Source organism: Calliphora vicina, chromosome 1 (genome assembly GCF_958450345.1).
Source record: "Calliphora vicina chromosome 1, idCalVici1.1, whole genome shotgun sequence".
NCBI lineage: Eukaryota > Metazoa > Arthropoda > Insecta > Diptera > Calliphoridae > Calliphora > Calliphora vicina.
The window spans coordinates 60,327,029-60,343,216 of NC_088780.1; the positions used below are offsets into that span (position 1 = coordinate 60,327,029).

The window sequence follows — 16,188 nt, forward strand, 5'->3', positions numbered from 1 at the left end:
GAATAATAAGAAACGTTCGAATATACAGCATTGTAAGCACCTTGTAAAGGCCTTTTACAAGATATTGAGATATATAAAAAAAGAACGAAAAAAGAAATTATATTTTTATCATTTGATTCAGCTCGCCAAATACTAAGGACAAATATTTTGAGAAATAGTATCTGAAAATTATCTTAACTTTAATTTTTGTGGGGAACATCGACATCTCCACGGGCTACCCTAATATGTATGTATATGTAGTTATAGACAACTTTATTGATTTTTTTGCTTATTTCTTTTTTTTTTTACTTATATATAAATATTTTGTTAGTTAAATTATATATATGTATATGTAGTATGTGTAGTATTTACATTACCGGAAGCTCGTCCATTTTTTTTAGAAAGCAAAATGTTCACTCTAACGTTGTTTAGATGATGTTCGTATTGGTGGTAGTATTGGCTGTTTGTTGCACTATATGCCAGCAAATATTTGCTTCGTTTGAATCCCTATAAATACGAGGACTAACAAAACATTGTCGAAGAAGGCTGAATAGTTGGCTGGTTGGCTATTTTTAACCAATGTTGTCAATTTATTGTTGATTTGCATAAAGTTGGCCTTTTAACCGAGTAATATGTATTGTTTATTTGTTTGCATTGTAGTACAATGAATTGATGTTGTCACTGCCAGATAAATTTATATTTTGTTGTTAAATATTATGGTTTGTCTAGAGAAATGAATCTCATATTTATATAAAGGTACTTTAGTTATGCAAAAATATTGTATTGTCCCTTCTTCTTTTCATTGCTCGTTTAAGAGCCAATGTTCAACAATATTCGACTTTTATTTTATTGAAATAACAAGCATTCCAGAACAATTGCTTACAATTTTAGCCCATATTCAGTTCAGTTCATTTTATTGTTTGTTTGTCTTTTCAGTTTGCTTGTTTATTTGTTCTTTTCATCTGTTTTTCTTTTGCCACTTTTTTTTATTATTATCAATTGAATTGGCATATTATCGCTATCAATGTTTACGCCAATTTTTTAAGTGGCTCTGAAGTTTTAGTTCGAGAACAATTACTGGGTTGCTGTGTTTTTTGTTGATGTTGTAAAGACGGTGATGATGCTGTCTTTGGTGCGGCAGCAGCTGTGTACATTGTTGTATTGTGCTCATTTTGGTTTTCTTGTACATTTTGTCATCCGTAATAGAATTGCGAGTTAACAGCCACCCCAGTGGATAAAGTACGTGGTGCCAGACCATCGTAGGTTGACGTTGAACCTGCTGCCATCGATTGTTGCTGCTGTTGGTGGTGGTGTTGAGCGGACGAAGGTGGTGGAGGAGATGCAGTAGAAACAGCCGCAGCATTTGCCTGTTTCATACGTCTGAGTGTGGCAGTCGTTGGCGTTAAACCACTATTGCTAGTTGTTTGCATTGATATCGTTGGCTGTTGTTGTTGTTGCTGCTGCTGGTATTGTTGGCACAGGTATGTTTCATTGCTCGCCATTGACGTTGGTGGTGTGCCCATGTTGGGCGGCCTTTGCAGTACATTTTCACTATTCAGTATATAGCCGGAACGAAAAGTTGGCGCTGTTGTGTATTGTGCCAACGATGAAATGGGAACCATAGTACCTTCATTATAACAATGAAATGAACAAAAGAAATACATAAGTAAGTAAAACTGAAAACAATAATGTTTGAATAGACAAATAAGATTGAATGGTATAAATATAAATGTTTTCCCATACAAAGTATTTCAAGGGGAAAAAGCTCTTAAGCACCACATTACGAGTAGAGTGGGGACCGTCAGGTTTATTTTTTTTTAAAGTGGTTATGGAAGTTATTAAGTTAATTGATTTTCACATCAAATAGTTTCAAATACATCCTTGTGTTTTCAATCATACATAATATTTAATTATTGTCCAATGTTTTATTTATTTAAAATTGTCTATACAATATAAATAATTTTTAAACGGAGCCGTTTGTTTAAAGTAAGTCTGGGATAAAATATGTCAATTATTAAAACGAAATTAGCTCTAAAAGAAATCGTTTTAGTTTTTTATGGATTATAATAATTTTTGTATCTCGTCCCTACTTCAGAACTAATAAATATTCAATATTTGAGAAAACACATTTTAAGTTTTTGAGGTGATAGGTTACTTAGTAATTCTTAAAATATGTTTAAAATAATTAAGGTTTAATATTATTTAGTTTAGTAATAATTCAGTCATAAATTACTAAACTACATTTACACATATAGAAAAACAAGTAAGAAAGTATGGTCGGTCAAGCCCGACCATATAATACCCTACACTAAGTAAAAGAGCAAAACAAATTTTTCTTTTAAAATTTCAATAATTTATATTTTTGAGTGATTTTCGGAAGTGGGGTTATATGGGGGCTATGACCAATTATGGACCGATCACCATGAAATTAGGTCGTGTGATTTATGTCTATATTAAAGTTAGCTATGTTATGGACCGATCGTAACAAAATTTGGTGACATGAATTTTGTGTATATAAAACTTATTTGGAGCGGAACTTGTGGAGATACATATATAAATTAAACATTTATGACCGATAAAGTCCAATTTCGGGAGGACATTTGTATGGGGGCTAGGTGAAATGGTGGACCGATTTCAGCCAGTTTCAATAGGCTTGGTCCTTGAGCCGAAAAAATAATATGTACTAAATTTGATCGAAATATCTTCAAAATTGCGACCTGTACTCTGCGCACAAGGTTTACATGGACAGCCAGCCAGCCAACCAGACGGACGGACGTACATCGCTTAATGGACTCAGAAAGTGATTCTAAGTCGATCGGTATACTTTAAGGTGGGTGTTAGACTAATATTTTTGGGCGTTACAAACATCTGCACAAACGCATAATACCCTCCCCACTATGGTGGTGTAGGGTATAATAAGAGACAAAAATATTATTTTTCTTCGAATGAACAACATTTTTAATTTTTTAAAAAGATAATGCTCATAACTTTCAAACAAAGAAACAGTTTCAAAATAATATGCTTACAGCCTGATTACAATTGGAACCTCTGTCAACAAACCACAGCAAAAGTGAGGCCACTGTATTATAAGTTATAATTTATAACCACATTTTGTTATAAAAACATACATATTTTTGCCATAATTAACGAAAGTTGGATTTTGGCTAGCCTCAAAAAAAATCATCCTGAAAAAATTTTAAGTAAATCGGCTGGGGTTAAGGCACGTCTTAGTACCATTTGAATAAAGAATAAGTACCAATAAGTCTCCCCCTAGAATTCTCACTCACTTAGGACCATATATGTTTAATTTCGTGTTTCTAAGTCCATTGTTATAGAAAATTCAAAAAAGTACCATTAGATGAACAAAAAAGTACCTATAGTACAGTTCACACATTTTGGTACCTAAATATTATCCCCTATTCCTAACACTAACTTCACTCAAATACATATCAGCTAACTTTAATGTCGATAACTGAAATAATTTAAAATTTTAAAAAAGTACCATTAGGAGAAAAGTACCAATTTCCCTTTTCTTACTTGAACACCCCTTAAGTTTGAAATTTAAAAATATTCCATTTTGCCAAAATTGTTTATGCTATAGGCATGTATCAAAATATTAAAATCTGTGTTAATGTGCCCAAGAATAAATATGTTTTAAAAAAAGTACCAAACTGTTTACCCGGATTTGGCCCAATATACACCTTGGTACTCGAGTTCCAAATAACACCCTGTTAGTTAATTTTTGTATGAATCCAGGAACCAACGTTAAAATTTCAAATATAATGTATTTTCCCGATTTTATCCCCTTTTTGGTACCTTTTTTATCCCCATTGAGGTGGTACAATTTCATTCAAATAAATTTCTGTAACGTGGTGGGAGCTCATAATAAAATATTCGTATGTCTATGTCAAATTATAGAAAAACATATTTTATGAAAAAGTACCAAAAATTAACACAATTTTTCGAATTCGAATTTCCAAAAAGTACCAAACTTATATTTTTTATTTTATGTTAGTTAATGAATACGATTTAAAATTTGTTTCTATGTTTATTGGTTTAAAAGATACATAGGGTGCAAAAAAAGTACCAAAATACAGTTTTTACCCGTTTTCTCCCCTAAAAGTTTCGAATTTCCAAAAAGTACGAAACACCTGTCAGCTTATTTTTTAAATGGAGTAACATGCTATTTTAAGTTTGTTTGTATCTTTATTAGTTTTGAAGATATAAGGTTACCGAATTTACCCGTTTTTACCCTTTTTTACCCCCTAAACGTTCGAATTTCCAAAAATCCCTTCTTATCGGATCGTTTTGGGGAGGGAGGAACCCACAGTTAAAATTTCGTGATTCTAGCTTCAGCCGTTTGGGCTGTGCGATGATGAATCAGTCAGTCAGTCAGTAACGTTACTCTTTTATATATCTATATTAGGGTGGCCCTTAATAAACGAAAGTTGGATTTTGGCCATTCTCACCCTCCAGTTTGGTGAACATTAGCAAAAAAATCATCCTGAAAAAATTTTAGGTAAATCGGTTGGGGTTAAGACGTGCCGCAAGCCCTCTGAAGTTTTGAGATGCATTTACAAGGGGAAAAAATGCATTTTTTTCAGTTTTTGTAAAAATTTTGCCATTAAAAAATTACTTTTGTAATTTAATTTAAAAGAATCGAAATGTGTACGTAATTGTCGTTCTAATGAGACATAAAAAACAGAAATCGGTCAAAAAATGTTAAAGTTATTAAAACTTCGCCAGGCCATTAACGTGTCTCAGGCCACTAGAACATGAAATGTAGGAACAAAATTAACATATTTTGAGAAATATTAAAATAAAAGCTCATTTTTACTTAAAATATGTCCATATTTACTTGTATATGAGTTTTTGTCTTCGTAGGATACCGTTAACCTATTCTTAGGTATGAACAAAAAAATTTAATTTTTTTAACGGCAGTTTCAAAACTCCATTTTCAAATTTTTAAAAATTTTGTTAAACAAATTTCAGAATTTTTTGATCATCTCATTGGGATTTATTAAGAGTATAATAGGGAATTAAATCGTGAAAAAATTATGAAAATATCTCCTATAGTTTTTCCGTACCTGCGATTTAAATTTTGAAATTTTCGAGAAAAACCAATTATTTGGCAATTTTTAGGCCAATGAGCTCTATTTCCTTACTCTTATGAATTTTAAGTAAAACCTATTCAGAATATTATAATCCAGATAATTCAAAATATACTCTGAAACTGCTACTAAAATCGGAAGACGTTAACCCTTAAATCGTGAAGGTCAAAGGTAAAATTTTTCAATATTTGGAATTTCTCTTGGAAAGATTTCGAAATGATCGAAATGTTGTATATTTTTGGGCCGATTTTGATGAAATTTAACAAAAATATAACATAAACTCTAGGGTTTATAATAACAGCACAAGAATGGAAATTAACGCTTAATGGCACTTGGGGTTAAAATGACACCAAACTTTTAAAATCATAATTTTTTATGGTTTTAGAAGTTTGGGGTCATTTTAACACCAAGTGCTATATAGGGTTAATTTTAATTTTTCTGCTGCTTTTGTAAATACTAGGCTTTGTGTTATATTTTTGTTAAACTTCATCAAAATCGGCCCAAAAATATACAACATTTCGAACATTTCAAAATCTTTCCAAGAGAAATTCCAAATATTGAAAAATTTGACCTTTGACCTTCACGATTTAAGGGTTAACGTTTTTTGATTTTAGTAAAAGTTTCAGAGTATATTTAGAATTATCTGGACTATAATATTCTAATTAAGTTTTGCTTAAAATTCATAAGAGTAAGAAAATAGAGCTCATTGGCCTAAAAATTGCCAAATAATTGGTTTTTCTCGAAAATTTCAAAATTTAAATCGCAGGTACGGAAAAACTATAAGAGATATTTTCATAATTTTTTCACGATTTAATTCCCTATTATACTCTTAATAAATCCCAATGAGATGATCAAAAAATACTGAAATTTGTTTAACAAAATTTTTAAAAATTTGAAAATGGAGTTTTGAAACTGCCGTTAAAAAAATTAATTTTTTTTGTTCATACCTAAGAATAGGTTAACGGTATCCTACGAAGACAAAAACTCATATACAAGTAAATATGGACATATTTTAAGTAAAAATGAGCTTTTATTTTAATATTTCTCAAAATATGTTAATTTTGTTCCAACATTTCTTGTTCTAGTGGCCTGAGACACGTTAATGGCCTGGCGAATTTTTAATAACTTTAAAATTTTTTAACCGATTTCTGTTTTTTATGTCTCATTAGAACGACAATTACGTACACATTTCGATTCTTTTAAATTGAATTACAAAAGTAATTTTTTAATGGCAAAATTTTTACAAAAACTTTTTTTTTACTAATGTTCACCAAACTGGGGGGTGAGAATGGCCAAAATCCAACTTTCGTTTATTAAGGGCCACCCTAATGTATATAGATTATGAAAATATCTCTTATAGTTTTCCGTACCTGCGGTTTAAATTTTGAAATTTTTTTACAGTTATGAATTTTAAGTAAAACCTATTCAGACTATTATAGTCCAGATAATTCTAAATATATTCAGAAAGTTTTACTAAAATTGGAAAACGCTAAACTCTAAATCGTGAAGGTCAAATGTAAAATTTTTCAATACATATTTGGAATTTCAGCACAAAACTTGAAATTAAAGCTTAATGGCACTTGGGTTTAAAATGACACTCAAATTTTAAAATCACGAAAAATACAGTCAATATGAATGGTGCCAATTTTAATGTTTATTATAATTAAATAAACTGAATCATTCAAGTTTTTTTTAAATCTAATAAATCAAAAGTATACTAAAGGGTTAAAATCAATTTTATTCTTCTAAAATACTAATTACATTTTAATGCAAAAATCAGGTATAAACACAATATTTTGCCGTTTAAAAAATGTGTGGTCAAAATTGATCAAAACTATGAAAAATTTTTAAAATGGGTTAACTTACTACTTTCAAATACACAGTACAATATTTTTAAGTTAGCTTCCTTTAAAAATCAAATTTTGATCAGGAATATTTCAATTGACAAGGTTTTTTAAAGTTTGGGGTCATTTCAACACCAAGTGAAATTAAGGGTTAATTTACATTTTTGTGCTGTTATTATAAATACTAGACTTCATGTTATATTTTTCTTAAGTTTCATCAAAGATTTTCCAAATATTGAAAAATTTTACTTTTGACCTTCACGATTTAAGGTTTAACGTTTTCCAATTTTAGTAAAACTTTCAGAATATATTCAGAATTATCTGGACTATAATATTCTGTTCATTCGCCAAAAAAAATGGCCAAATAAATTGGTTTTTCTCTAAAAATTTAAACCGCAGGTACGAAAAAACTGTGAGAGATATTTTCATAATTTTTTCATATATTGATTCCCCATTATATCCCCAATAAATCCCATTGAGATGAGCAGAAAATTCTGAAATTTGTTTAACAAAATTTTTAAAAAATTGAAAATGGAGTTTTGAAACTGCCGTTAAAAAAAATATATTTTTTTGGTCATATCTGCGAATCAGAGTTGATTAAATTTTTTTCTATATGAATGAAATCACTGCATTTCTTGTGTTTTCTTAACCCCAGTCTTAATCCCAACCGATTTACCTAAAATTTTTCCACCAAACTGGGGGGCTGAGACTGGCGAAAATCAAATTTTCGTTTATTAAGGGATGCGTTCCAAAAAAATCGCATAAATTGAATTCGCATAAAACGATACTCTAGCTTCATATAAAAACTAATGATTCGTTCCAAAATTCCAAAAAATTAGCTATCACATTTTCTAAGGAAATTCTGTAAATATGTATGATTAATCTGAATCACTGAATAATTATCTGCATCGTTTTGGAATTGGTTCAACGTCACTTTCATCACTAGATGATATAATCATATTGTCATCATATGATAAAATATCATTTTCATCACTAGAATTAATCTAGCGAATAGGGGACGAAATCAAAGAATTTTTAGGAGCTCCAATTGCTTCTTTTCTTGCAAGATAATTTGTCATTAAACTTTGCGATTTTGAATTTTTAAGTTGCTTATGCAACTGTTTATAGCCGGGAAACAGATCAGTCAGTCCGCGATGAATCTTTAATGCTCTTTCCGTATTTGAATCCATATTAAGAATTTGATTTTGTAACAAACTATGTATAATAGAGTGCTCCAAGATTGTATGGACGAAAAAAACTTACTAGGTACAGGCCGTCCCCCCCTCTAGAATTGTTCTATGTATTGTAGAAACACGTTGTGTAAAATATTAGGATGATAGGATAACGTTAACTGGTGGCGCAACGACGCTGAAGTTTTGAGGTGCATTTACAAGGGGAAAATATGCAATATTTTCAGTTTTTGTAAAAATTTTGCCATTAAATAATGACTTTTACAATTTAATTTAAAAGAATCGAAATGTGTACGTAATTTTCGTTATAATAAGATATAAAAGACAAAAATTGGTGAAAAAATGTTAAAGTTATTAAAAAATCGCTAGGCCATTAACGTGTCTCAGGCCACTAGAACAATAAATTTATGAACAAAATTAACATATTTTGAGAAATATTAAAATAAAAGCTTATTTTTACTTAAAATATATCCATATTTACTTGTATATTAGTTTTTGTCCTCGTAGGATACCGTTAACCTATTCGCAGGTATGACCAAAAAAATTAAATTTTTTAACGGCAGGTTCAAAACTCCAATTTCAAATTTTTAAAAATTTTGTTAAACAAATTTCAGAATTTTTTGATCATCACATGGGGATTTATTGACAACATAATAGGGAATAAAAATGTGAAAAAAGTATGTCAATACCTCCTATAGTTTTTCCTTACCTCGTACTGTAATGATTTTTAAGTAAAAGCTATTCAGAATAATATAGTCCAGGTAATTTTAAATATAGTCTGAAAGTTTTACTAAAATCGGAAATCTTTAACCCTTAAATCGTGAAGGTCAAAGGTAAATTTTTTCAATATTTGGAATTTCTCATAGAAAGATAGCGAAATATTATATATTTTTTGGCCGATTCTGATGAAACTTAAGAAAACTATAAATTGAAGTCTAGTATTCACAATAACAGTACAAAAATGGAAATTAACCCTTGAGAGTACTTGCGCCACCAGTTAACGTTATCCTATCATCCTAATATTTTATACAATGTGTTTCTACAATACATAGAACAATTCTAGAGGGGGGGGGGGGCGGTCAAAATTCGCAATTTTATTTTTTTGGAGCACTCTAATGTATAACCATTATATCAGTGATGCAAAATTGGTTTAACTTAAAAAATGCTTTAAAAAAACATCTAAAATTTTCTTTTAAATTTTAAAATTCTAAAAAAAAAATTTATGTAAAAATCGCATAAATTTGAATCCGCATAAAACGAGATCTGAGTTACATTGTTTGTTTTAGAGGATCCCAAAATTTTGAGAATGTTTTCGAAGGTTTTAATACTAATTTGCGAAGCTCTAGTTAAACCCATATTCACTTTGAAACAGTGTTATTTTTTGTAGCGTTTAACGACTTCCAATGTTACAATTACCATGGTTATCCAATGTTATAATACCCTAAGTGAAGTCTGTTGTTATTATGACATGATACTATTTATTTATGATCTCCTGTGCTCCTATCATTTCCCTAAAAACACACAAACACTGACGGTAGACTTCACATATGATCCAAATTATTGAATGCTCTTAGAAAAAAATACTAATAAAAAATGTACTTACCGATAACATTACTACCTGAACTAACAATTGAGCCACCAGTACTACCGAGTACAATTGCTGGTGCTAAAATTCCACCAATTGCAGGTGACCCCGTATTTGAGCCATTTGTTGTGGCGTATACTTGGGATGACATTCCCAAAATATCCGGTGATTGTCTAGGACCACACAAAATCGTTGTATTGCTCATTAGACTCGATGATACAGATCCCGCCGTACTGCTTTGGGACATTAAACCATTTGAAGGACCCAAAGTACCGTAGAGATTCGAAGTTGGTGCATAAGTCATGTAATTCTGTGTTAACGAGTAAAATAAACAAGAATAACAATTTACAAAATGCACATTCACAAAACAGTTTATTAATTTATGGCAACCGCACAGTCTATGAACTCAAATTAAATTGTACAATTTATTTACGTGTTTGTACCAAAAGGCTCGTAACTGTTTGGGGCCAAAACACAAAACATAAAAAAACGGAAAACCAAATTCATAAATATTTAACAACAAAACTAAAAAAAAGTAAATGTAGTTGTCGTGTAGTAGTACATAGTTTTTGCAAAGATTGCAATTGTCGTAGCCGTTGTTCTTTTTGGTCACTTGAGTTTATTTACTTACCTCGTTCTTTGACACACTTGGCACTGGAATTGGCGTTTGTAAATCGATGTCAGCATCGACTTCGGAAATTGTGTCATTAAAGCCGTTTGGTATTGTAGTCTCACTGACTCCTTCGCCGCCTCCTGGTCCACCGCTTATAGTACCACCAACACCTCCTTTGCCGGACGAGGTTGAATGGGTGTCAGTTACGCTCTCGTGACGCTTCAGCAGCACCACTCTGACCGCAACAGCAACTATGCAGAGTATAACTCCGACTGAACCCGCCGTCAGAAGATAGACGAACAAACGTTCTTGGTCGCCTGTGCATTCAATGGTGCGGTGCCCACAGAAATATTTTGTGAAAAACAATGGATGTGGAAAATGAAAAATAAGAACCATAGAGTGAAAGAGGGGAAGAAAATAAAAGAAAGAAGAAAACAGCAGTTAAAATATGACCACAAAACTTTAGTTGTTGTGTGAAATCCCTAAATGAACGAACACTGGTAATTTGTAGCTATGAGTAACATGTTCTCTCATATGTATGTACATATGTGGCAATAAATCCTTTACTTAATTGCAATGTCATTTGTTAAGTTCATCCATTTCTTCCTCATTCAGTTATTTTTAATGTTTTAACCCGTTTTGCGGTTGGAGGTGAACAAACATGTTTTTCTTTGGTTTTTTTGCAAAATCTTTTCTTGTAATTTGTATTCGTGTGTGTATTGGTATAATTACCTTCTAAACTTATATCGGCGCTGTGTGTCATGACGGGATTTACTCCACCAATATCACCCTCAAAACCCAACGAACCATTACTGGCTCTATTAGCACTTGTGGCAGTATTATATGTTGTATTAGCAGCTATTGTTGTGCTCGCATTGTTGCGAGCAGCCGGCACAGTTGTGTTGCTGTACAACTTTGGTATTGCTTCAGATTCCTTGTAGAACAATTCATCATCGTACAAATCATTAACATCACCCTCAAAGTCTTCTGGTTCATCAGCTTCAACTTCTGTTTCGTAGCGATCCATAAGCACTTGTTTGGGTACTGAAATCAAATAAAGCAGAAACGTTATTCTTCATCATCACTTGGCTTGGCTGGCTGACTGGCATAGCGAAAAATAAATGTTTGTTTAAAGCAAAATGATTTATGTCTGGTGTGATGTGATTTCGTTTTTTTTTTGGTTTCACTCGATGTGACACAAAAAAAGTTTGCCACACAACAAGTGCGTCATAGTTTAGTTTAGTTATGTTTCTGAAAACTTATATACACATAGATACATATCCGTTTTACTAGTTCATATGTACAACATCGTGTTGACAATGTTAAGCAGCCTTTTGGCACGCAGAAACATAGTTACTACGAGTACAATATTCCTCAGCCATTTTTCGGACATTTAGCATAACCACAATGAAATGACTTTTTTAATTAATCGATATTAAATGCTTTGAGTGTTAAATGAGAGCTTAGTAAATGATGTTAAATAATTAAATTTAACAGCATGTCATAACTCATGACCCCAAATGTATGCTGTACACTAAGAGTAATGTTTAAAAAATGATCTTAAATTGCAATTATTAAATACTGAAATATTTTCATTTTAAAGCGAATCAAATAATTTTTGTTCATTTGGTTTTAGTTTTAACCTCAATAATGAATGTACTACGATATTAATGTTTCTTTTTTTTGTTGGTTTAGCAATTAACAAACTGATTTTTTATTTACGTCGCTATCCTTTTTTGTATTTTTATGTATGTTTAATTCCTAAATACATATTAAATCAAATCAAAGTAGCTTATTAAATTATATTTTTTAAATATTAATAAATCAGACAGATACTAATAAGCAGTTAAACCGGAATCATCCAAATGGACGTTATTTTTTCTGTACTTTCAATGTAGCCGTGTATAAAGTAGATATTTATCAGATTCAGAACATTTTAAGAATTTTGTATTGATTTGTTAGTGCATGTTTTTCCTTTAAAATCATTTTATGCATATCTGGAATTAATAACATATTTAAAGCAGTTCTCTTCTGGTTGGTAACGATAACACAATAAACATAGTATACAGAGTAGTAATAGTTTAGGATATTTTAGCTTGAAAGGCAATAACAACTTTTTCAAACCATTGTGAAATATTAAGACAATATGACATGATAGAAGACCTTGTGAATTGTCCAATTGTATATACATTCTAACAATGTCTATGTATTGCTTTGAATAAAACACTTTTAAACTCTTGCAATACTTTAAGAAAAAAGCAATAAATATTTGAATACTGGAATCTATACCAATACATTTTTTTAAAAAAGTCAACTTCATATACATATTTAAAAGAAGCTATTTTTTCAATGTGCAAATTAAGTTATTTAGAAAATTGTGTTGATATTTTAATAAAAATAATTTTATAACTTTTAAAATTATATAGATTTTGTTTTTTAAGGAAATTCTGCAAACCTAAACATAGAATAAAGATTTTAACATTATTGAAAATTATATTATTTGTTTCTCAGAAAAAATTTTCAACAAAATCTGCATTTTTAACATTTTCAGTTAACACTTAGACTAGCATTATTTGAATAGTCTGATATTGGCTTAATCATCGATTCAAAACAGTGATCACAAACGCATTTTATAAAATCTATTTACAAAATATATATTTTACTACAAAAACAGAAAAATATTAATAATAAAAGCGTATTTTTGGCAATAACATATAACCATATTTGTATTCAATCCTCCAACGTGCCAAAAAAAATACGTTGATATTTTAAATCCATTTAAAACTTTTCTTGTATATTTGGAGAATTAATATCTGTCTACACCCACCTTTAAGTATACCGATCGACTCTAAATCACGTTCTGAGTCGACTAAACGATGTCCGTCCTTCCATCTGGCTGTCATTGTAAACCTTGTGCGCAAAGTACAGGTCGCAATTTTTAAGATGTTTTGACAAAATTTAGTACTTATAATTTTTCGGCCCAACGACTAAGTCCATTGAATTATTATTTCACCTAGCCCCTATACAAATGTCCTCCCGAAATTGGACTTTATCGTTCATATATGTTTAATTTATGTAGGCATCTACACAAGATTTGCTCCAAATAGGTTTTATATATACGGAATTCTTGGCACCAATTTTTGTTATGATCGGTCAATAATTAGACATAGCTCCCATATAAACCCGCTTCCGATAATCACTTTAACGTGTATAAATCTCCTAAAAATATTGTTATACACATGAAATTCAACATAAATAATTTTCATATAAATAAATAAATTTCATGGTATCGATCCATAATTGGTCATTGCTCCCATATAAGGCGCACTTCTGAAAATCACTCACGAATATAAATTATTGAAATTTTAAAAGAAAAATGTTTTTGCTCATTTACTAATACCCTATTATATGGTCGGGGTTGACCGACCATACTTTCTTACTTGTTAAATGAATAATTTTTTGATAATTTCATCTTCATTATTTTCCTCTTTCATCATTTTAGTTTTTATTTCCACAGTTACTCTGTCAGATAAACTAAATGCTACATATTCCTCATTGAGGTAATAAAGATAATTAACTAACTTAGATATCGTTTTTCAGCTACCTCGGCATATACATACATATCTTCTTATGTTTTTCAAGTTTTATCAGGAATTTAGTATTTAAAGAAGTTAGTTCTGCTTACGTTAATGTGAATTAGAAAACCTCGTAACAATTAATTATAAATCCTGGTACTTTCAGTTAGGCCATTAATTTCTAACTCGGAGATCTCAGGAAATAGTTTTTGAAACATTAATATTTTTAAATTTAATAAATGAATTTATTTAGTAAATTTTACTATCTTCTAAAGATTCACAAACTGCAGATGCAGAATCCGGTTTCAAATGGTAGACATTTCTCTTTCTGCTGATGTACTAGATAAAAGCTTTGTAACCCAACGAATTGGTTCTAAATTTAAAAAAATATTCGAATACTTTCGATTTTCTAAAGGAATCACACATGGATTAACTGGAACCACACACGGATAGAAAGAAGCGCGGTTGAATATATACTCCGATAAGCTTTCTTCAACAATAATTGAAAAAAAATGTTTCTCATACAGCACATTGCGATACTAATATAAGAAGTGCGCACGAAAAAAAGTGCTTACGTTTATCGTAATAAAATTTTTACAATAAGTGACTTGATTTATTCTTCAAGTTTTTACAAAAAATATTAACTCTTATTAAGAAAAATGAAAAGTAAAGTGGAGGCAATATATTAAAAACTTCAAATTTCCGAGTTTTATCAGGAATTTTTTTAATATTTTTTCTTCACAAACCATCTCCTGAAAATTTCAAATCGAATTAAAAAAATCAGCCAATTCGCTATAGCCATTCTCACGTGATGCCATTAGATACATGGACGATTTAATGTTTAATAACTATTGGCGAATACTGTAAACTCGCAATTTAAAAAGTAACTTCCTTTTATACAATCACATTCCATTTTGTATGGATCAGTTAGCTTATTTTTAATCGTTGGAGGACTCAAGCTATAACAGTACTTTATATATTCGAAAATAACAATTTAGTTTGTACGATCTGATACCACCCATTTGCAAAACGCAATTTAAACAAAAACTCTATCTATATAAATTCCCAAAATATTCGATAATGAATATTATTTTCAATGTGAGTCGTTCTTAACTACCTACGTACAATGGCAACAAAATAACTCACGCAAAATTTTGAGAATCTTACTATTGTAGTTCTCCAGATATTCAATTACAGTAATTTTGACTTACCTGCACAACCAACTTTGCACGATATTTTGTGCAGGTAAGATAAAAATGCAGTTAACCTTAATACACTTACGTGCTCATTGATGCTGGTAAGTGCATTTAAGTTTACTGCGAGTTAACTGCTTTTACGAAAAAGCAGCTAACGGCAAATAATTTACATGAAGCTTTGTGATTTTTCCGTCTAAACATAATGACAAATTAGTTATTTTAGCTACGTTTCAAATTATTAAGAAGTTGCAAACTTCTCATTTTTTCAAAATCGTATTTTCCTTATTTTGTTTTGATTTAATTTTGTATTAGGCAGCTAAATGAAATTTTTTTCATGAAAACCAGTTATAGCTTCCAAAAGGATTATGCACTTATCTTAAATATGCAGGTATGAACAATGCACTTAAATTAACGAATTTATATGGAGTTTGGTAAATAAATATACAAAGCACAAGTTTTGTGCACTTATAAGCAAAATGCTCTTAAGTGAAAGGCAGGTAAGTCAAAACTACTGTATAACTAAAGACCTTTTTTCCGATGCGCTTAATTTTTAGCATAACAGGATACTGGCATCAACGTAGTTTACACAAAGTTTAAAGACTCTCTCAACTACATTCACTAGATATTCGAAAATAACTATATGCATGGTATGGAAGATACCAGTCCAGTGTTCTGATCTAATTCATTATTATATCTTTTATATACAATGGTAACAAAATAACTTATCTGAAGTATTACTTTAACTATTATAATTCTCCAGATATTCAATTATAACTAATTTCTTTATATGAGAGACAAACATCCTAAACATATATGAAAGTGATTCAGACTAAGCTTAAAGACTCTCGAAATTACAATCATCTTTGTAACGGAAGTCCTACACCCACTGTTCTGATCTTTCTCATTTTATGCAAAACTTCGTACAGTGATAGGAAATGAATTCATACAAAGTTTAAATACTTTTACAGTTACAGTTTTCCAGATATTCGAAATCATCTATTTACTTTGTATAGGAGGTGTCATGTAATCGGTAATCCAATCTCGAAAATTTTCAGCCAAACTATGTAAAATGATAAGAGAGCCCTTCGGACGAAG

General features: G+C 30.4%; 1 protein-coding gene across 1 annotated transcript in view; it reads right to left on the reverse strand.

Moving 5' to 3' along the window:
- Positions 1–1,019: 1,019 nt before the first annotated feature.
- LOC135949156 (uncharacterized) overlaps positions 1,020–16,188 on the reverse strand; it is a 71,274-nt gene continuing 56,105 nt past the window's right edge. Inside the window, exons 7-10 of the mRNA XM_065498621.1 lie at positions 11,055–11,366; positions 10,341–10,639; positions 9,728–10,019; positions 1,020–1,606 (exon numbers count right to left, since the gene is read on the reverse strand). Of these exons, the coding sequence (XP_065354693.1) occupies positions 1,173–1,606; positions 9,728–10,019; positions 10,341–10,639; positions 11,055–11,366 (1,337 nt within the window). The 3' untranslated portion in view covers positions 1,020–1,172. The remainder of the gene's footprint in view (positions 1,607–9,727; positions 10,020–10,340; positions 10,640–11,054; positions 11,367–16,188) is intronic.